The sequence below is a fragment of the Neoarius graeffei genome, chromosome 20, assembly GCF_027579695.1.
Source record: "Neoarius graeffei isolate fNeoGra1 chromosome 20, fNeoGra1.pri, whole genome shotgun sequence".
NCBI classification, from domain to species: Eukaryota; Metazoa; Chordata; class Actinopteri; order Siluriformes; family Ariidae; genus Neoarius; species Neoarius graeffei.
This window is the reverse complement of record NC_083588.1, coordinates 13,055,022-13,076,884: the sequence shown is the minus strand read 5'-3', so window position 1 is coordinate 13,076,884 and position 21,863 is coordinate 13,055,022. Positions and strand designations below refer to the sequence as shown.

At 44.2% G+C, this 21,863-nt stretch overlaps 1 protein-coding gene across 1 annotated transcript; it reads left to right on the top strand.

The window, feature by feature from the left end:
* Positions 1–80: 80 nt before the first annotated feature.
* On the top strand, positions 81–21,158 carry mcm7 (minichromosome maintenance complex component 7). Its single transcript, XM_060901272.1, has 15 exons — positions 81–316; positions 1,887–1,966; positions 3,350–3,514; positions 3,600–3,724; positions 5,830–6,010; positions 6,105–6,242; positions 6,336–6,485; positions 6,561–6,675; positions 7,673–7,804; positions 7,914–7,997; positions 8,124–8,335; positions 8,818–9,083; positions 11,082–11,250; positions 12,511–12,620; positions 20,755–21,158. The coding sequence occupies exons 1-15, from the start codon at positions 286–288 to the stop codon at positions 20,963–20,965; spliced, it is 2,169 nt and encodes a 722-aa protein (XP_060757255.1). The 5' UTR covers positions 81–285; the 3' UTR covers positions 20,966–21,158.
* The last annotated feature ends 705 nt before the right edge of the window (positions 21,159–21,863 follow it).

Sequence of the window (21,863 nt, the reverse complement as noted above, 5' to 3'; positions counted from 1 at the left end):
CTAGAAGACAGACTGACGCGGTTGGATTGGTTTCGATTACGGGTGTCCGGGCGTTTTCATTGGTCTAGGCCGCAGCTCGTCCGGTGTTCTCATTGGTGCAGAGTGAGAGAAGACTCGCGCCAGTTTTCGCAGTAGTTCTTGTTTGTGGGTAGCGCGTGGGTCTGACAAATAAGAGTAAGGTATACGGTTTAAAAGAAAGTCAAACACTTAGCGGTAATTTGCTCCACATCCCGTGTGGGTTTTTAAGTGTCCAGGTGTCTGAATTTTTATTTTCTTGTTGAGAAAATGGCACCAAAAGACTACACGGCGGAGAAAGGTAAGTGCACGAGCTCTAAACTAAGTTCACGCTGCATATTTAATGAAAAGCTAGCTAAGGTGCGCTCGGCTAAATCTGACATAGTGTAGTGTTTTATATATTTATAAGTGTTTGTGTTGGATTTGTGGTAATGATGATCAATATTTCACTCTTTAATGCTTTCTGTGCGGTGGGAGACTCCAGCAGCGCCGTCACTCAGTGGCCATTGTTAGCCTTCATGCTAATGATTCTCTGTCAGAGGTGGAGTAACCTGTTTGATTTGGCTTTTAAAATGTTTCAGAATTCCGTGTCATAAATAAAACTTTTAGAAATGTATACTCTGAGGAACTTTTAATAATTTAAACCGAACGTGTGCAATTAATCTCTCACTCTGTGTTTCCTATCCTGTACGCTGCGGGTAGTAGCCTGAAAGACCCCGGATGAAGGGGCGGGGTTAAAGTTACCCGGATGGACGTCGGAAAACAAAGAGTGCGGAGAGCGCGTGCTCATGCATGTAAACACGGATCGCTTCCGACGCGTTTATATCCACCTTCATGCATTTTAAATAAAATGTCTGATCAGACACGCCTCAGTGGCGAGATAAAGCTTTCTGACTGAGCGCGGGTTTCGCTTTAATCCCGCAGCGTGTCCCAGGCTCGCTGTAGTTGTGTCCGTCTGTGTGTCACTACGCGCGGCGGCTCGCTCGGTTGGGGGATGAGCTGTGACGCAGCTCGAGCTTCATCCGCGCCTGCGCGGGCACACAACACAGCCCCTCCCCTCCCTGAGAGCTCAGAGTCCGCGCGCTCTGCTTTTTATTTATCCCGGTGTTTTGCATTTTAACGAACTACTGAGGTGTTTATTAAAAAATAATAATAATAAATGTCTGCAATTAACGTTTTTTGTTTTTTATTTTCTGCGCCTGTGATGATAAAGAGGCACTATTTGAATCAGCGCTCAGGGCGCATGCGCGCGGCGGAAGTAGACGCCTCTGTTCCGGGGCTCGCGAAGCCATGTGCTCCTTTGTTTACAAAAATAGCGAAGTTGTGTGTATGTTCACAATGCGTCGAGTAACGGGCTACACACCGAAAGCTCACCGAGACGTCGACACCGTGTTCTTTGTCTTCTTCATCAGGTCGTGCGCTGGACGCTGGTTCGTATAAAACAAACCCTAATCTGGGCTGTGGGGGGTTTTAGGTTTTAAAAGATGGCTGAGAGAGAGGGGGAGCTCAGAAACTGTACAGCAGCTCTGTGGGGTGTGTGAGAGAGAGAGAGAGAAAATTAAAAACAACAAAAGATTCGTCGCTTAAAAATGTATAACTAAGAACTAATTTGACACATCCTGTAGGTTTAATGTTATCGTTAATGAAGTTAAATTTCTTGTCTTGTGCGCTGATTTTTGTTGGAAGGATTTGTGTACTACACTTTGTTGTTACTTCCTCTGCGGGGGGGAGGGGAAGATGTTTTGCAAGGTCACGTGACTTGGTGTTTGTCAACGGACGAGCTCGCGCAGTGCAGGTTTCTGTCGCGCGCCTCTACGAAACCCCGCCTACTCTTGCAGGTTTTACTCAGTTGTGTGTGTGTGTGTGTGTAGAGAAATGTAAGCGCTTCCTGCAGGAGTTCTACACTGAAGATGAAGCCGGGAAGAAGGTCTTCAAATACGGTGCTCAGTTGGTAAGAACTTTTCCTGGTTTCCCTGGGTCTTGTGTGAAACATGACTACGTTCTCTTCCAGACAAAATACCATGCCTTGCGTCAAATAAAATGGATATCCCGTTCCAGTAATATTTTATATTCGTGGTTTTAATGAATGTTGGGCAATATGCAAGGTGTTCGTTACGCTCAAGTGTGAGCGCCGTTTTATCATTTTCCCCAAGGCCAAATGTTATGCGCCTTTGGCGATGGATTTCTTCACGCAGCAGCACCAAAACTCTTGAATGAGCTTCCTGTTGACCTCCGTCACGTTTCATCTTTAGAGACTTTGAAATCACGTCTAAAATCACATCTTTTTAAATCGGCTTTTAGTCATTAGATTGCCAAGTTAATATTTTTTTGATGTACGTGTTTACTTTTATTTAAATCACGTTATGATGTTATTCAAGAGTCTCAATTTTTTATTACCATTTTTTGTAATGTGCCGTAAATCATGCCTAAAATCACTTTTTTTTTAATTGGCTTTCATTGTTACTAAATTTATGTGAGATATACATGATTATAAATGTTTATTTTTATTGACTTTATGATCATTCATTTTAGATCTTAAATTTTTTTAACTACCATTTTTGTAATGTTCTTTTGATCATTTTTATGGAAAAGGCGCAGTATAAGTCAATAAATTTATTATTATTACTGCAATAAAACAATTTAAGTAAATAACGAGTGGAAGGTGTTCCACCTTCAAGACATTCTTGGGTCCTTGCTGAAAAACCTTTTGTGTTGTCCTAATTCGCTCAAGTGGTGGATTTTAGGCTGCTCATGTCCTCCACGCTGGATATTAAACGGTCCCGAATCATGGGTGTGGCACCAACACGAGCTACCTGGTGTTCTCCGAGCGTAAACATGAGTTGATGAATCCAAGCAAGTGCTGAAATAAGGATGAAGATTCTAACCGTCCTATTAAAGTACACTGGAAACACGTAATCGTGATTTCTGCGGCTCTTGATAAACACACACAAGGAAACATTTATTTAACACTCGTGTAAGAAATAACCAGAACGATTGTTTCATAGATGTTCCACAGCGTTGTGAGTGTGTTCTTTTAATAAAGAAAACCATAGAAATTGCTGTTGTATCAGAAGAATAAAACGCTCTTGAGTGTGCTTTTATTGGAAAGTAATCAATTTCCAGGTGATGCCAGTTTGTGTCGTATCAAAGCATCATTGTTGATTATTTTTCTGTAACAGCACATCCCGTTTGGTTATTTCATGTTCACTTTTTACGTGCGATATCAAGAATCAGTGTACGCCCCCATGGTCGTTGCTGAGAGCTGAAACCTACGAGGAGGTCCAGTTTTCCATAATGTCCCATATTTTAAATTTTTTTTTTTTTTCCCTTGTAGGTGTCTTTGGCTCACAGAGAGCAGGTGGCATTGGTGGTGGATCTGGATGATGTGGCAGAGGAGGACCCAGAACTGGTGGAGAGCATTTGTGAGAACACGAAGCGATACATTGCACTGTTTTCTGATTCTGTGCATGAGCTCCTGCCTGAGTACCGAGAGCACGAGGTATACACACGCGTGCGCGATCAAAAATCACCTGATTGACTGACTGACTGTGTCTGAGAGTGCACATTTTGCCTTTTAATTTCAGGTGGTGGCTAAAGATGCGCTTGATGTTTATATCGAGCACCGCTTGATGATGGAGGGAAGAGGTCGTGACCCTGCGGACACGCGTGATCCCAGGAACCAGTACCCCGCTGAGCTCATGAGAAGATTGTGAGTGGTGTAAGGTTCCAGTGTAGTGCTGACTACAGCAGCCTGAGGCTTTGTAAATTTAACCACAAGGCTTTGAAATTCCGCGTCTGCTTATGCTTAGGCCACATCAATTCGATTAATCGGTTCTCGGAATCGCCGCTTGAAGAAAATGCAAAATGGAAAAAAAAATCGAAATCAAACTCCTGCCAACAGAAAAGGTCACGTGACGTGGAAAACCAATAAAATCGCCCCTTTCACTTTCGTTAAAGACTTGTGAAGTAGCCTACTCCTGGTCAAATCTTTTTTTTTTTTTTTTTTTTCTGTGCATTGTAGATGTTCAATTGACTGTAATTTAATCATTTATTTAGCCTATCTGTTTACTGGTTTGCCTGTATTGTTTGGTCTATTTCCACTGCTAATTTTACCATCAGAGCATTTTTTTTTTTTTTCGCCTGCTCGCTTCATGTTTTTCCTGAAAAAATCCAAGAATCATCTCATCTCATTATCTCTAGCCGCTTTATCCTTCTACAGGGTCGCAGGCAAGCTGGAGCCTATCCCAGCTGACTACGGGCGAGAGGCGGGGTACACCCTGGACAAGTCGCCAGGTCATCACAGGGCTGACACATAGACACAGACAACCATTCACACTCACATTCACACCTACGGTCAATTAAGGCCCAATCCCAATTCTAATTTATACCCCTTCCCCTTGGCCCTTCCCCTTGAAACTGAGCTACAAGGGATAGGGCTTGAAATTCAACCCTTACGTATTGGGATAGCCCTTCAACGATCGCATACGTCATCGCGTACCTCTGTCAGCGTTTACGTTAGCAAAACGCGACCAAATGTGTCATTGGCTGCGACCAGCCGCTACAGTCAGAGGCAGAACCAGAAATCTCTGCTGGCAGGGTGTGATTTGTTAACTAACACCACTGAATGGGATATCTTTGGCGCTTCGTGCACCACATCCGACAGAATGAGGTGTCAGAACACTCATGTAAACAATAAAAGCGAGAATAACAGAACAAAACGTACGCAGTCAAGCAACCGAAAACAATACTCACTCACAAAGCTTTTTAGCAGCAGCTTGGATTTCAGAAATCGCTGCTCATTCTCAGCTCGAAAGCGAATCAAGTGGCGTGTTTCCTCTGGATAACAACTTAAAACACATAAATAATGGAGAAAATACATTTATGACAATCTTTCGCCGCGGGAACCGCCATCTTTCTGAAATCCGCATGAAATCTCGCTGAAATCCGCATGGCATTGTGGGAAATCACTCAAACCCCTTCGTTCGGAGTCAGCTCCAGGAAAATCTCTGTTTGGAGGGGTACAGAAGCCCTACCCCTCCACGTTAACTGGGATTGGGATACCCCTACCCCTTCACGTGAACGCGCAAAATGGAGGGGAAGGGCCAAGGGGTTGGTCCAAGGGGTGAAATGGGATTCGGCCTTAGAGTCACCAGTTAACCTAACCTGCATGTCTTTGGACTGTGGGGGAAACCGGAGCACCCGGAGGAAACCCACGCGGACACGGGGAGAACATGCAAACTCCGCACAGAAAGGCCCTCGCCGGCCCTGGGGCTCGAACCCAGGACCTTCTTGCTGTGAGGCGACAGCGCTAACCACTACACCACCATGCCGCCATCCGAGAATCAACTGATTAAATTGGTGTGGCCTTAAACGCATATTAGAAATGCAGTTGGGGCAAATCTTGCTGTAAAATTTTATTAGCGAAGCTATGATGGTAGTAAACCAGCGAGCTAAGCGCGAAAATGTACGGGGGGGCTCGAGGACCAGGGTTGGGACCCTGTGCACTAGGGTGAGACTTTAATGAAGCAGTCATTCTGTGAAATTCTGACAATTTAGTGACATGGATGTATTCCCATATCGCTTTTTCATACTGCGGTAATGACCTGATGTTTTAGGAGTTACTGTCATCTTTTTGAAAATGACTTTTGAATCTTTGTGATAAATTTCAAGCAGGTGTCTATTGGTGTGCTGTAGACAAACGTTGCGAGAGTAAGCATTGTTCCAGACTGTTTCGTCATCGATGGATATTGATGACGCATCAAAAGTAACGATGCACGTCCCGTTAACTTTCTCGTGTATCTCTCGTTCTCTCAGTGAGCTGTATTTCCGTCCCCCTTCCTCCGCTAAGCTAAAGGTCATCAGGGAAGTTAAAGCAGACTCCATCGGAAAGCTTGTGACTGTCCGAGGCATCGTGACGAGGGCATCCGAGGTCAAACCCATGATGGCAGTTGCCACCTATACATGTGACCAGTGTGGTGCGGAGACTTACCAACCGGTATGACGACAAAAAGAGAGCATCACATTTTGTCAGTATTTCATGAATATGATGACGTGGCCTGCTAGCTAATGGGCTGTGTTGTGTGAGACAGATTGCGTCTCCAAGCTTCATGCCGCTGATCATGTGTCCAAGTCAGGAGTGTGTGACCAACAGGTCAGGGGGCCGTCTGTACTTGCAGACACGGGGTTCAAAGTTCGTGAAGTTCCAGGAGCTGCGCATCCAGGAACACGTAAGTGTATAAGATGTTATAAACGCGCACGCACATGCGTGGATTTCTGTTTGGTGACTGCGTCTGTCCTCTCTTTTTGTGATGCGTATGCAGAGTGAGCAGGTCCCGATCGGTAATATCCCCCGCAGTATGACCGTGTCGGTGCGTGGAGAGAACACGCGTGCAGCTCAGCCTGGAGATCACGTGACCATTTCTGGAGTGTTCCTTCCTCTACTACGAACTGGATTCAGACAGGCTGTACAGGTATGCAACGACTACGAACTGTTCTCGTGTGCTTGTCGGTCTGCAAAACCGTTTCAGTATGCCTCTGTGTCTCAGGGTCTGTTGTCAGAGACGTATCTGGAGGCGCACTCGATCACACTGATGAACAAGACTGAAGATGATGAGCTTGGGATGGAGGAGCTTACCGACGATGAGCTCCGACAGATTACAGGTGTGTTGAAATGGGGATTTGTGAGTTGCGTCCATATCGATACGCGAAATGTCAGTCGGACAGAATAATCACTTGGGATGTTTCTGATTTTGAAAAATCCAAGTGCGACACAAAATGGCATTCACGTTTTATTTACATTACGTTACTTAAAGTGCATATCATGGGTAAATTCAGGAGCAAGATCAATGTAATTCTCCTATTTGATATTAAACTTTGGCCAAATATCTGTCACATTTCTGCATTCTGTGCAATTTTTTTACCTTGCGCAATACCAGAAAACTTCAGTTGAAATCAAGCCATTTGAGTTGAATTGGTCCGCCTCTGAAAAAACTCGGCATTTGGATTTCCCGGCAAACACTGATTTTCGTGACGTTGCGTGCGGGACGCCTCCCTCTGAATCCTACGTCAGCGCTGGTTCATTTATGAGAAAACGACCTGATGGTTTTCTGCAAATTTCTTCAACGTTATCGCGTAATTATTAAAATGGTTAACAGATGTATCGTAGGAGGGTGTAGCAACACCAATCTTGATGGGATTAGTACTCACCGTTTCCCAAAAGACCGGACAATGAGAGAGAAATGGGAGCGCTTGGTCTACACAGGCTGTGCACTGAAACCGTGCAGAGCTCGCGCAGCCTGCTGGCGCTTCCGCAGGTAACGTCACGAGTCTGGCTCCAGGCTCCCTCGGGATTTTTCCAGACTCGTTTTATTTATTTATTTATTTTCTGCTGTAGACAGATGGCCTTGTGCAAAATTACCCTTCTGGATGAGTGTGTAAAGGGACATGCTTTCATATTTAAAAAAAAAAAAAAGAAATTGGTCCAGGATATGCACTTGAACGCTGCCACTCGACTCTATTTAAACTTTCAAAGGCCTCTCTGTGGATGCTGTTAGACAAAATACTACCTTTTTTATATGTATGCCTCATTGTGTATAATGTAACGGTAGTGGTGGTAATGTGTTTTTCCTTGTTGGCAATTTTGTGTGCGTTTTTATAGAGGAGAGCTTCTATGAAAAGTTGGCCGGCTCGATTGCGCCGGAGATCTACGGTCATGAGGACGTGAAGAAGGCGCTGCTGTTGCTACTGGTGGGCGGGGTTGAGCAGAACCCACGTGGCATGAAGATCAGGGGTGTGTACATTTTTCTCTTTTCTTCACTCTCCAGTTAAGCCGTGGTTAATTCCATTGAATGAAATGGACTTGAGCGTTTTGTGTTAATTTTGCGTCTGGGTGGTCGTAGGTAACATTAATATCTGTCTGATGGGAGATCCTGGTGTGGCCAAATCTCAGCTGCTGTCGTACATCGATCGCCTGGCCCCACGCAGTAAGTTTTGACGTTTTCTGGCACTGGTTCTGTCAGCGCACCAAGAGGTGGACTGGAAAGTGTGAAGGGATTTGGGGGGGGGACAAAACAAAACAGCATTTGTGCAATTTTTTTTTTTTTTAATAGGTCAGTACACCACTGGGCGTGGCTCTTCAGGAGTGGGCTTGACGGCAGCAGTAATGCGTGATCCAGTTACTGGGGAGATGACGTTAGAGGGTGGGGCTCTGGTCCTGGCTGATCTGGGCGTGTGCTGTATCGATGAGTTCGATAAGATGGCTGATGCAGATCGAACGGCCATCCACGAGGTCATGGAGCAGCAGACTATCTCCATTGCCAAGGTAACACTTGGGGCGCAATGTTGGGATTTTAAACTAGAAAAGCGACTATCGCTTCAGGCTTTAACTTGCCTTCAGGGGTCAGTGACTAATGATGTTCAGTAACCACAGGAAGTTGGTGCGAGCAGGCTAACTGAGCTGCAGAAATTGAAACAAACATGTCTGCTGTTTGTGATTTCTAGTCTTTTACGTTCTTTCTCCTTGGTGAGTTACGAATCAACCGAGTGCTTACGTTCTGCCATCCTATTTTATTGTACTCTGATAGTATGGTGACTTTGAGTGAAAGTCAAGTTTTCGGGACTTGTTGCCACGGAGACGACAGATTTATTGTCGCTCGTAGGCTGGGCCTTTTATGACGTACTGACGTTTTTCAGCACCTGTCTGTGCGAGACATGGAGAAGGAATATTTTTAAAAAATGTATCAAACGTGCCAGTGTGTTTTTCTCTTGTTTCCGTAACTTCAACCAATTTTGTGTGCGTCGCAGGCTGGGATAATGACGTCTCTGAACGCACGCTGCTCGATCTTGGCGGCGGCAAACCCTGCATTTGGTCGCTACAATCCACGGAAAAGCATTGAGCAAAACATCCAGCTTCCGGCTGCACTGCTGTCACGTTTTGACCTGCTTTGGCTCATCCAGGACAAACCGGACACCCAGAAAGACCTGCAGCTAGCGCAGCACATCACACACGTCCACCAGCACTGCAAACAACCCCCCACACACTATACACCGATCGACATGAAGCTCATGAGGTACGCACTCTCACTCTCACTTCAGATTCTAGGCCTGTAACAGCCTGGCACTGTGTTTTATTCCTTTTAATAGCACAGCAAAAGGTAATATTTGTCCATCAAGTATGAGAATGAGCTTGTAGTAGAATCTACACACACTGTGGCATCCATGAAAATGTGAATTGTCGTCGTTGCAGCTTGATCGAATGAAAGGGATGCGATCGAAAATGGCCCATCAGTCCAGACTAATATAGACCCCTTTCACTGACGTCACCCGAAACCGGAAGTAAACAGACCCTGCGCCATTTTGGAACACCAACAAACTCGTGATAACGGCAGCGGTATGTGAACCCACGAGAATAAAGTGGAGTGGCAAACGACTTAAACAAACAAATCTGAGCTGTTTTATTTATGATTTATTGGCCCAACAGTAGACTTGAAAGAAACCTGTGTGAGACTTGGCAAAAAACTGTGGATATAATGGATGTCTGTGCATGATCTGTGGACACTTTGAGGTAAGCAAACGCAAGAAATTCAGATTTAAAACATGCTAAATTGGCCTCAAGTTGATAACTGTATGAGGAGCAAGCCTCCCAGACTTCTACAATTTTAATAATAATAATTTAGGATGGTTTGGGGCTTGCTCTCCCTCCTATTATATAAATAAAACAGTTGTGTAGGCATATATCATAAATATATATGTATAATTTGGATAAATTAAACTAAACTATGGATACCTTAATAGTAACAAAAAGTATTAATTTTTCAACTGAAAAGATATATTATTAAAAGATAAATATCAACAAGATTACCTTGGCCATAACTATGTGTAGGTTATTCTTCATAACAGCTGTAATATCACGAACCAAGCCACTAACAACATAATTGTAAGCCTGTAGCCCTTTGTAGGCTTTCAAGTCATCAGCAGTGTAGGCACTGGGTGTAAACAACAGATAGTTTACAATGTCTGGGTAGCAAACAGATGGCAGAATTGGTGTCCGGTCCTCCTTATGTATCTGACACGGAGAAATAATATAAATCGTGCTGCCTACCAGATTACAGTCATCTGTTTTATTGTATCAGTACTAGTATCACTTACTATACTCATCAGTCATAGATTAGTCCAGTACAACCTGACCAGCTTGCTTTTTTTTTTTCCATTTGACTGTCGCAAGTTTTTTCAGGCTGGTACAGTCAAAAATTGAAAAAAGTTTTGGCCTACTAAACTAGTCATCGATTCTACTAGTGTATTAATTGGAGTCGACATGAAAACGTTAGGTAAAAACTTTAAACCAGTACAATCTCTTCTTCAAAGTTTCACCAAATGGTTTTATTTATGCAATTTAAAGCTCATAATACTGTATAACTTTGGTCGAGTAAAAACACGGAGCAAAAACATGGCTGAATCCTGAATGACTCCTATTTGTTTAAATAGGGGACTACATAGGTGGCAAAATGTAGTTTCTTTTTCCCTGCCATGGAAGTGCACTTGTATACTGAGGAGGAAAGCAATTTGCATTACAGCCGTGAGGCGGCTCGGCTCAGTTTTCCCTTTCGGGCGCTCTCGTTTTCTGTTAGAATTTGGTAAAGAAAAAAAAAATTTACCAGCTTACCGGGTCCATTAACATAAATCTGACCGCTGACAAGGTCGGGATATAAACGAACTTTTGCGTTAAACTGTGTGTTTGGATTCACATAATTTTTTTTTCTGAGTCTTATATGGGTCAAACCCATCAATCACAGCCAGTTTCTCCACATACTGTGCCCTTTCTGCAGCTGGTAATGTACTCGCATAACCTGAATTATCAGCCATCGTGTCACTTTACTCTCGCTCGTACTTTGTTTTATATTGTGAGTGCATGTACTTGGTCTTCCAATATGGCACCTAACAAAATCTCGCGGCGTGATGATGTCATGTGAAAGAGGTCTATAGGAAATAAAATTCACGGGACTCGAGCAACACCTCGAGCATGTTTTATTAATGAATGCGTTTTTTTTTTTTTTTTTTCCCTCTCTAAGGCGGTACATCAGTAAGTGTAAGAAGAAGCAGCCGGTCATCCCCGAGGGCCTGACTGACTACATCACAGCCGCATATGTGGAGATGAGGAAGGAAGCACGAGTCAGCAAGGATACCACCTTTACCTCTGCTCGCACCCTGCTGTCTATCCTGCGTCTGTCCACGGCCTTGGTACATTTCCGCACGCATGATTGTCTGTCTGCTTTTCTGGTACCCATACTGACGCCCTCGCTGGTATGAGATCATGGTTTGTGTGGGATAAAGTGCTTACAGTGCAGGTAGCGTGTCTGTGTTCTACTGCATTGTGGGCACTTCTGTCTTGCACCAGCCACGGTCACTGTCGCAAATCGTAGATGAAACGACATGGCTGAGCAGAGCTGGCGGCTCTCTTCCGTGTAGCCAGAAAATGTATGCACGTGTCCTCTTATTGCTCTGTCCTAAATCTCTATTTACGTATGCACTCTGTTGTGTCCAAATGCAAGACGGAGTATATTAATGTGCTAATTTTAACATTGATATGTAGAAGTAAAATGTGCTCGTTATCATAATGGATCTGGTCCACTATCCAGACTTCATCTTTGGGAATTAACCAGTTGGTGGATTTCATGTGTCCGCTGTGGGGTTTTTTTTTCTTTTCTTCTTCTTTCCCCCCCCCCTCCGGACAGTTAATAGGACCCTCTCGCTTCTCTCTAATTTCATCATGGTCAAATCTTACCTGTCACATGACTGCTATCATCTAAGGAGGGTGAGGATGGGAGGAAATGGGTATCCACCCACTTTCGCATGCCACCCCTTTCTCTGAGAGCACAAGCCGATTTTGGACTGGGATTTGAACTCGCTGTTTGTTTGTCGTGTTTCACTCAGGAGCCAATAAGCGTGTTTTGACGCAGGATTCGGGGAGATCTGAGCGGCCGGGTGTTAAAAGTGCTGTTTGTGCAGGTAGCTGAACACAAGCCCTACTGCAGAGCCAGCACTTCACACACACAGCTGCACAACATGCACAGGTCAAAGAGCTAACGTGTGCCTGCTTGTCATCTCGTGTCATGAGCGAGCTGCATTTAGCACTTCTGTCCAGCAGAGGGAGCAGCGTGTGTTCGCCTGGGTGCCGTCATGCTCGGGTTGTCGTGGCAGCGGTCAGCTTTGCGGGGTTGGCATTCAGCCTTCATCATTCACCGCTGTGCAAACCCATGCAAAACTGACTGCACCTCGAACTGTCGCGAGCTTCGTGGTGGAGCTTGGAAGCAACGATAGAGAGAGTAGCTGGTGTTGAGAGGCGGAGACTTGGGCAATTGCTGGATTTTCTCTAAGGCATTGCACTTGTCTCGGTCTGACAGTGCCGGCACAACTCGCTGTGGAGCGTCTAGGCGGTTAATATCCATGTCCTGTATGTTGTGTGCTTGTTGCTGATTTCAGGTTGTGTGTGGGTTTCAGGCGCGTCTCCGTATGGTCGACCTGGTAGAGAAGGAGGATGTAAATGAAGCGATGAGGTTGATGGAGATGAGTAAAGACTCGCTGCAGCCTGACAAGTCAACCACCACCAGGTAAATCCATGCACGTTAGGGTTGTGAACACACACCGGGGATCTTAACCCATGGAAGTGTTTTTCCATGATATTTATTTACAGCCGGTGCACAGCAAGGCAAGTTTATTTATATAGCACATTTCATACACAATGGCAGTTCAATGTGCTTTACAGAAGCAAAAACAGTAAACAATAGAGAAATAAAATTACATAATTTATTTTTAATCTAAAAGAATTAAAAGAAAATAATAAGAATTAAACAGTAGAAATAAAATAATAAAATGCCAAAAGAAGAAAAAGAAACCAGCGGAATAAAATAGAATAAAATTAAAGTAAATTTAAAACATGCAGAGAAAGTAAAGATTATAAAAAATGTAAAAATATTAATTATTTAACAGAAAGCATCTGAAAACAGCTTGGTCTTTAACCTAGATTTGAAGCTGCCAACAGCAGGAGCATTTTTAATGTCCTCTGGCAGTTGGTTCCATAACTGTACTGCATAGTAGCTAAAAGCTGCTTCACCACACTTTGTTTTAACAACTGGTTTTAATAGTAAATTTTTCTGTTGCGATCTGGTAGATCTGATTGGGTTAGGCCGCTGCAACATATCAGAGAGGTAATTGGGCCCTGTACCATTTAGAGATTTGTACACCAGCAGCAATGCTTTAAAGTCAATTCTGTAGCTTACTGGAAGCCAGTGAAGGGACCTTAGAATTGGGGTAATGTGCTCTGTTCTTTTTGTTCGTGTGAGAACCCTCGCCGCTGCATTTTGAACCAGCTGAAGTCGTTTGATGGTCTTTTTTGGCAGGCCTGTGAAAAGGCCATTGCAGTAATCAACCCTACTAGAGATGAAGGCATGTATTAGTTTTTCCAGATCATTTTTTGACCAAAAGGAAACAGCAAATGGTCCAATCGGGAACCTCTGCGATTTTGTCGATGCTTTTTGCAGTGTGTGTTGAAAGTGTTAACTTCAGTCATCAGTTAGAACTTTGTTTGTTTGGTCCTGCAACTTGGTATAAAAATAACAATATAATGAATTTAATAACACATTATTTTTGATTGTCGTACTTTTATTAAAAAAAAAAAAAAGAGATCACCTGAACTCAAATGTTTTATCATTTTCAGTGCAACTTGAGCTTAAAGAATATTTTCGTGAAAATAAGTAATTAAGATATTAATTTTACTTGGAATATGAGCTGGATAAGTTTAAACTTGGTGTCTTTTTCTACATGATGGTAATTTTAATTATCCTGTAATTTATTTCATAATGGTTGGTACATGATGCACCGTTTAAATCTTTCAATGAACCAACAACATGAATGGGTGGGATCAAGCATCTGTTTGGTGACCCTGCACTGACGGTCAAGACAAATCTGTCCAGTTCTTCTGATGTCCAGTCGACACACAAATACATGGACAGAACTTGAGTTGTACTTCCGAGGTCCAGTTAAAAATTCTCTAACCTTCTGCAGCAGTAGCCTGGACTTAACTGTTTTTTTTTTTTTTTTTTCTAAAAATGAAAACGTATTGATCTGTTCACAAGATTTAGGCTCCTAACTGTTCAAGTGCATATCCTGGACCAAATTCCTGTGTGGGGTTTATTTATTTATTAAATTGAGAGAATGTCCCTTTATACACATCCAGAAGGGTAATTTTGCACAAGGCCATCTGTCTACAGTAGAAAAAATAAAACAAAATGCGTCTGGAAAAATCCCAAAGGAGTCTGGAGCCAGATTCATGACGTCACCTGCGGAAGCGCCAGCAGGCTGCTCGAGCTTTGTATGGTTTCAGTGCACAGCCTGCGTAGACCAAGTTTAGCAGCTAGCGCTTTTGCATTGAAATATGGAATTGCCACCTGAGCACAATGTGGGGAAACGATGAGCACTAATCCCATCAAGATTGGTGTTGCTACACCCTCCTACGGTACGTCTGTTCACGGTTTTAATAATTACGCGATAACGTTGAAGAAATTTGCAGAAAACCATCAGGTCGTTTTCTCATAAACAAACCAGTGCTGATGTAGGATTCAGAGGGAGGCGTCCTGCACATGACGTCACAAAAATCAACATTTTGCCGGGAAATCCAAATGCCAAGATTTTTCAGAGGTGGACCAATTCAACTCAAATGGCTTGATTTCAACTGAATTTTTCTGGTATTGCGCAAGGTAAAAAAAAAATAGCAGAGAATGCAGAATGTGACAGATATTTGACCAAAGTTTCCTATAAAATAGGAGAATTGCACTGATCTTGCTCCTGAATTTACCCATGATATGCACTTTAAGTTTTGGCCCAGATCAAAACGAGTGCTGAAAGGGTCATAACTGCACTTTCAGTTGCCACCGGCACATAATCTGCGTGGATAGACTTGCCAGTCAAATCTGATTTAACCACTTCGACAGTTTGGCGACTTTACCTCAAGTAGGGTTGAAAAAGCATTCCCACACCCTGCCCAAACAGGTTCTACGTTTCAGCATGCTCCAAGTTTCACGACCCGACCTTCATTTCCAGCTCAATCCGATGGTGGTGTTATTTTGCGGTCTCGCACCGTTATTTTCCCGCCCCTCAGTTTTTATGCTCTCGATTCCCATCAGTTTTTAGCCTTTCCATCTCATTTTTGACCACATCTAGTTTCCTCTAATACGTGGCTCTTGGATTCCTTGTTCCAATGGTGTCTGTTTTACATCATACTTTCCTTTTGGCTCCTGGCAATTGGCCGTGCTTTCGGTTTTAAGCCAACCACGTCCTTTATCATGGACCGACATGTGCTTGTGCTCTGTTAGTCTGCAGAAGCATGTTTGGCACCTTCACACTTGCGATCTCATCTTCTGGTATCAATCTCTGAACATCAATCAGGGCTTCTTGGTGACACACTGAAGTGATTTGCCATTTTCCTTCTCGAGTGGATGAGATTTAGCTTGGTCTTTTGGCCATGACCTGCCTGCCCTGAGTAACTCTACATGGTAAAGCGCCATGGCATCACTGGAAACTGCAAGCCCTCTCACCATAAGATCCAGCTCCATGAGAGCTGGCCGATGAATCGGTTTTATCGATGAATGAATGCGAATTTACAGTTAAGGATGATGTTTTATTTTATGAAAATCGTTTTTCTCTCAATTTTAACTGCTGCCACTGACGCTCCCCTCTGCACATGTGCAGAACGGATTGGGCACTGACCCTATCGCCCTCCTCCCATGCGCTTGCCATAGAGAGACACACACAACATGGCAGCGATTGGGGGGGAAAGCCGCAACTTGTGCCCAAGAAAGAAGTAACTTCCTCTGTGATCTAGAATTGGTTCGGTTTTGTGGTGTCGGATGCAGACCAAACAAGTCCTCGTTACTAGAAGTCCCAGCATTTTTCTGTCTACCTAGAATACCCACATAGGGGCCATTTGGCCCGACCGCTTTTCCCTAATACACTAATCACTCGTTTTGTTATGGTAATGAGGCTGTTAGTAGCAGTGTGTGGGGTGAGGGGGTCACACACTTCAGTGGTGAAGTCATGTTGGCTACTTCTGTGTGAATGTGAGAATGAGGAATAAAAACACATTCTATTCTAAAACGTGAACATGTGAATGTCCCATGTGACCATAACAACTCGTGACTCCAACCAGACAATTGTTTGATGGATAAATACCTCGGTGCACATGGACTATCGCTTCAGTTCCCTCAAGAATTTTGTGGTGAAAGAAGCTCCTCTCCAAGGAACGAAGATGCAGAGATTCAACATTCAACAGGCATTGGAAATGATCCTGGATGGAGCAAACCCTTGCGACTCGGATGGAGAAGACATCGACCTTCATGTGGATTCAGACTCCGAGCTGTCTCCGTCGTCTTCAGGTAAGATTTCATTTCAGTGAGGAAGTTGGAAAATATAGCACCATGTGAATAGAGCCTCCATTTTGTTTGAGTGCGGACTGCCGTCAGTTTTGTTTGATTCTACTTCTCCTGAGGTGTCTGCACCTTAGCCAACCTATTTGAGATGTTCTGGGATTATTATTATTAGCTTCTATGCTTGCATTTGTGATATCATTTGACTTTCCCATTGCTCATAATTACATTTTTTTCACACTACATATGAGGAAACTGCTCCCCAACCAAAAAAGAGAGCTCGGCTGGGGACTGATGTGACCGAGACTGCGAAAGACGGCACAGTATGGCATGAAGAACAGGTGGGAACGGGTCCACATTTCACCCCGCCATCGCCATACAACGCAGATGGAGAGCCAACAGCTAAGGCCAGGAGGTCAATCACAAGTCGTCTTCAGAGCTTCCTGTGTTTCATCACTCTAGACATGCTCGGTATCATTCAAGAATGTACAGTTCAACATGCAAAGCAAACGGAGCATGTGGATTGGTTCATGGGCCTCCCTGAACTAATGGCATTTATTTCCATCACCATTATGCGGGGAATCATCAGGGTGCCATCACTGCGTGACTGCTGGTCGAAAAACCTGGGAAGCCCACAGATCATCGAAACCATGTCCCGAGGGCGTTTCCAAAACATCATGCATCACCTGCACTTTGATGACAGAGACACCCGCAGCGAGCGAGCACAGACCGATAAGTTTGCTGCAATTTCGAACATATGGGGATTGTTTGTCACCAACTGCATCACATCCTACATCCCTGGTCGACACATCACCATCGACGAACAACTTTTCCCGTCCAAGACTCGCTGCTGTTTCCTACAGTACATTGCATCTAAACCAGACAAGTTTGGGATCAAGTTTTGGGTGGCGTGTGACTTGAAAACCAAATACGTCTGCAACATCCTCCCATATCTTGGCAAGGACCCCACTCGGCCTCGTGGGGAGAGTGTGTCTGAGAGTGTAGTCATGAGGCTGATGGAACCATTCCTGGACAAGGGCAGAAATGTTACCACGGACAATTTCTTTACATCACTGTCACTTGCAAAACGACTACTTAGCCGGAATACAACCATCCTCGGCACAGTCAACAAGATTCGCCAAGAAATTCCACTGTCAACTAGACAGATGCACCGCAATGAATTTACCACCCAAGTATTTTCAACCACTGGTGCCACACTGACGGTGTATGCGCCCAAGCGGAAGAAGACTGTATATGTTCTCAGCAGCATGCACAGCATGATTCAGACACAGGATACCACCAAAAAGAAGCCTAACACCATCACACTGTACAACACAACAAAGTGCGGCGTCGATGTCATGGACCAGATGGTGCGGGAGTACACTGTCCGCGCAGGAACACGGCGCTGGCCAGTAGCAGTGTTCTATAACATGATAGATATGGCAGCACTGAATGCACACGTGCTCTATCAATTATGCACCGGGAGGCAGGAGAGACGGGTGGATTTCCTGCTGGAGCTTGCAAGAGAGTTGGCTCACTCCCACGTGGGTATGAAAAAGGCCCAAAAGGAACAATTATTTCGGCAACAACCCTCCACACCACAACTAGGAAAAAGAGCAAAGTGTCAGGCTAAAATTAAATGTAAGGACAATCGTGCAACTGTACGCTGTGTTGACTGCTACCGATATACATGTGGGAAATGCCGAAAGGAGCAATGGCAGTGCCAGGATTGTGAGTGACTGCTCAAATGTATTTCACTCATAATGCGTGGTTTTTCATTCTTTGTAAATATGCTTGGGTTTCTTTTTTTTTTTTTTTACTATTTTTAGCACAAAAATAATTACTTCTGCAACAACCCTCCACACCAAAACTGGGGAAAAAAGTTGCTTTTTCATTCTTTGTAAATTTTTTTTTTTTTTTTTAACAATAAATGTCAGTGTGTTGATCCCTTCCTTCCTGTTGATCCTTTCCACTGCATACAGCTCAGTCCAGTTTAAGTCTTTATGGCTATGTTCACTGAGGTATTTATCCATCTCAGAACTAATGTCGCTTTTCCACTACAAACGCGGCTGAGTCGGGCTGAGCCGTGCCGTGTTGAGTCGGGCTGAGTGGGGCTGTTGGAGTTGCATTTCGACTACAACCGCGCTGAACCGTGCTGGCTGGAAGTGGGTGGACACATTGGGTGGAGTTAGCGAAAGTGGGTGGACGTCAGGTGATGTCGTTAAGCGGCGCAAACAGTGACATCAGTGACCTTTTAAGCGGTAGTCTCACGACCCGGATAGTAAACAATAAACATGGAGGACATGGAGTCGTTAGGGTTGCTGGTCTTGGTGCTGTGGCTTGTTGTCACCGACAACGCGGACAGATACTGGCAAGAGCGTATAGATGAGGCGAGGCGCATAAGGCTTCAGAAATTCTCGTAATTCTTCTCCTTCCGGGTTTGCGGTGTTTACAGATCCCAGCGTGCTCGCGGGGCGTGTGGGCATGTGAGGACACTCCTCCTCACCAATCAGTGTACAGGGGAGTGTCTGCTCACGCCCCCAACCTCACTCGGCTCGCTTTGGCTCGCTTCAGCCCCACTCCAAAACTGTGCGAGTTTTAGGGGCTACGCAGGGCTGAAGCGAGCTGAGTCGTGCTGGTTTTTGGTAGTCGAAACACGAGCCGTGTCGGGCTGAAGTGAGCTGAAAAAGGGTAGTGGAAAAGGGCCATAAAGCTTGCTCTCAAAAGAACCTCCTAAGGTGTGTCCCCTCCCCCACACAAGTTCAAGTGGCTCCGGCCGTGTGCCACTAACAGCCACATTTCCATAACAAAATGAGTGTCCACAGGGGGGACTTGGGGCCAATTGGCCCTCTTGTGGGTTTTCTAGGTAAAAAGGCCAAATGGCCCCTCTCTGGGACTTCTAGTTTAAGGACGATTTTTTTTTTAAATGAAAATCGTTTTTCTCTCAATTTTAACTTCTGCCACTGACGCTCCCCTCTGCACATGTGCAGAACGGATTGGGCACTGACCCTATCGCCCTCCTCCCATGCGCTTGCCATACACACACACACACACAAAAAAAAAAAAAAAAACACGGCAGCGATTGGGGGGGAAAGCCGCAACTTGTGCCCAAGAAAGAAGTAACTTCCTCTGTGATCTAGAATTGGTTCGGTTTTGTGGTGTCGGATGCAGACCAAACAAGTCCTCGTTAAAGGTGTGTTTGAAAACGGCTGCTTCCTTTGGCAGCAGCACGACGAATTTATTCCAACAGCTTAAACAGAAGCGCACAGCGGAGCGGGAGAAGTGCTGCTCCCAGCGGAATGAAAACAGCCGCAGCACGAGCTCACTATCCAAAGTAAAGCAAGCAACCGTCCCGGACACGTTTTCAAACTGTGCGCTTTATGATAAGAATGGGGTGCGGTGGAATCACAGATGCTGTCACGATGTTTATTGCAAAAGACATGGTGCCCATACGTACGGTGGAAAAGTCAGGATTTTTTTTTTTCCTGTTTTCAGTTTTGTCAAAAAGCACAATTTATTTTTTTAGGCGGCATTTATTATTTATTTAGTTTGAGGGCGCATTGTGTCGGTGCTAGTTTGAAACTAGGCTATGTTGGAGAAAGCTTTCTAAAAGTTACTGTATGTTCTCACTGTTTACAGTGGCATGGTCTGCCATCTCATCTACAAGCTTGTTTTTTGGTTTCTGGTTGCACTTTAACCCCAAAGGGGAAATTTAAGTGAAAACAAAATGAAGGTAAAACTTGTTTTGAACCATTTCTTTGTCATCTGTAGTTTGATTTTTAGTAGGGGGGGGAAATCGATGAAAATCAGGTTTTTTATTTTTTTTTCTTTTGTGGAAAAATCCACTTTTTTTAAGGTCATATCGCCCAGCTCTATGCTCCATTTAAAGGGGAAAAAAAAAAAAAAACAACGAAGGTGTTTTAATCCACAATCCAAGGCAAAATGTTTTCCGAAGAGCTGGAAAAGATGCCCCACTCAGGCCAGCGAAAGCCCCCGATAGTGTGTTTTAAAATCAGTTTTACGTCTGACTTTTTTTTTTTTTTTTTTACAGCTGTCTCATATTTTAAGCATTTCCATAATGCAGGAATGAGGTACGCAGGACTTTCAAAATGCAAATATGCAACAATGTGAGGCGAGCACAAAATGTACAGGACCATACACGGCACAAATGACTGCGTGATAGTATGCTACTTAAAATTTGAATAGAAAACCAGATCAAGCGTAGCAGCAAGATTGGTAAGACGTCTCCTCGCACAATAGCAGTCATCATCTCATGGATTGGGTTCTTGATTTAGTCTTTGTCTGTCTGCCTGTGTGTCTCTAGGTCCCAGCGTCCTGCCGACGTGATCTTCTCTCTGGTGCGCGAGTTGGTGTCCGAAGGCGGGAAGGTGCGGGCGGTGCGCATGGCTGACGCAGAACACCGGTGTGTGTCGCGTGGTTTCACTCCGGCTCAGTTTAACGCTGCGCTGCAGGAGTACGAAGAGCTCAACGTGTGGCAGATCAACAACACGCGCACACGCATCACCTTTGTCTAATCCGCACACGCTTTTGCAAAGCCACCTTTTAACACGCCCGTATACGTGCGTTTGCTGGTTAAGTGCCTGTGGCTTATTAGCATATTGCTAATCGGACATTTTGTCATCGCCTTCCTGTTCATGATGAATATTGATGGTTTGTTTTATTCTGTACATATTACTCCCTAAATAAAGCTCTGTACTCGCACCTCTACTTTGAGGCCACGTTGTGTTCGTTTGTCTCCGTCAGTTTTCAGTTCAACTGTATTGGTAGGAACGTTCATCACTTGATTGCGAAAGCAAGTAAAGAGGAACGTGAAGTCAGCAAAGAACACTGTGGATTTTTACAAAAATCTGGCACTCCTACTGTATATATTGTCTCTCTGATGGGAGGACTGGTAAGCAACCTTGTCATGGTTAGTACATGGAGCATGCAAATATCTACTAACTTGTCGAATTACAGAGATTACTGTAAAAAATATTTTTAATCCAGTGGGATTAACCAATTATTCCCATTATCAGTAAATGTATCAGCAGTGGTGTGACTTTTTTGTGTTTTCTGTGCAGCTCTTAGAGCAACACTAGCTCCCTCTAGTGGAAAATCTTCAACTTGGTAAACGTAAGCGCACCGTATGAGGAACTTCCCATCGAATAGCCATTTGATGCCTCCAGCATTGAAACCAAGTCTGGAAAATGAACACTTATTTATCTAAAACTGTTAGAAGCGACTCTGCTAGCCTGAGTTTCCTAAAAGCATGGCAGCACAAAGATCATCGTTAAATGCTGGCGCGAACAACACAATGAATGTAACCTCTTAGCATTAAGAAGCTTTTGGGAAACATTTAATCTCTGCAAATGTGCTGGGTATATGTGTAATTAACACCGTAGTTCGTGAGTGAGTCAATTAAAAGTAAAATCT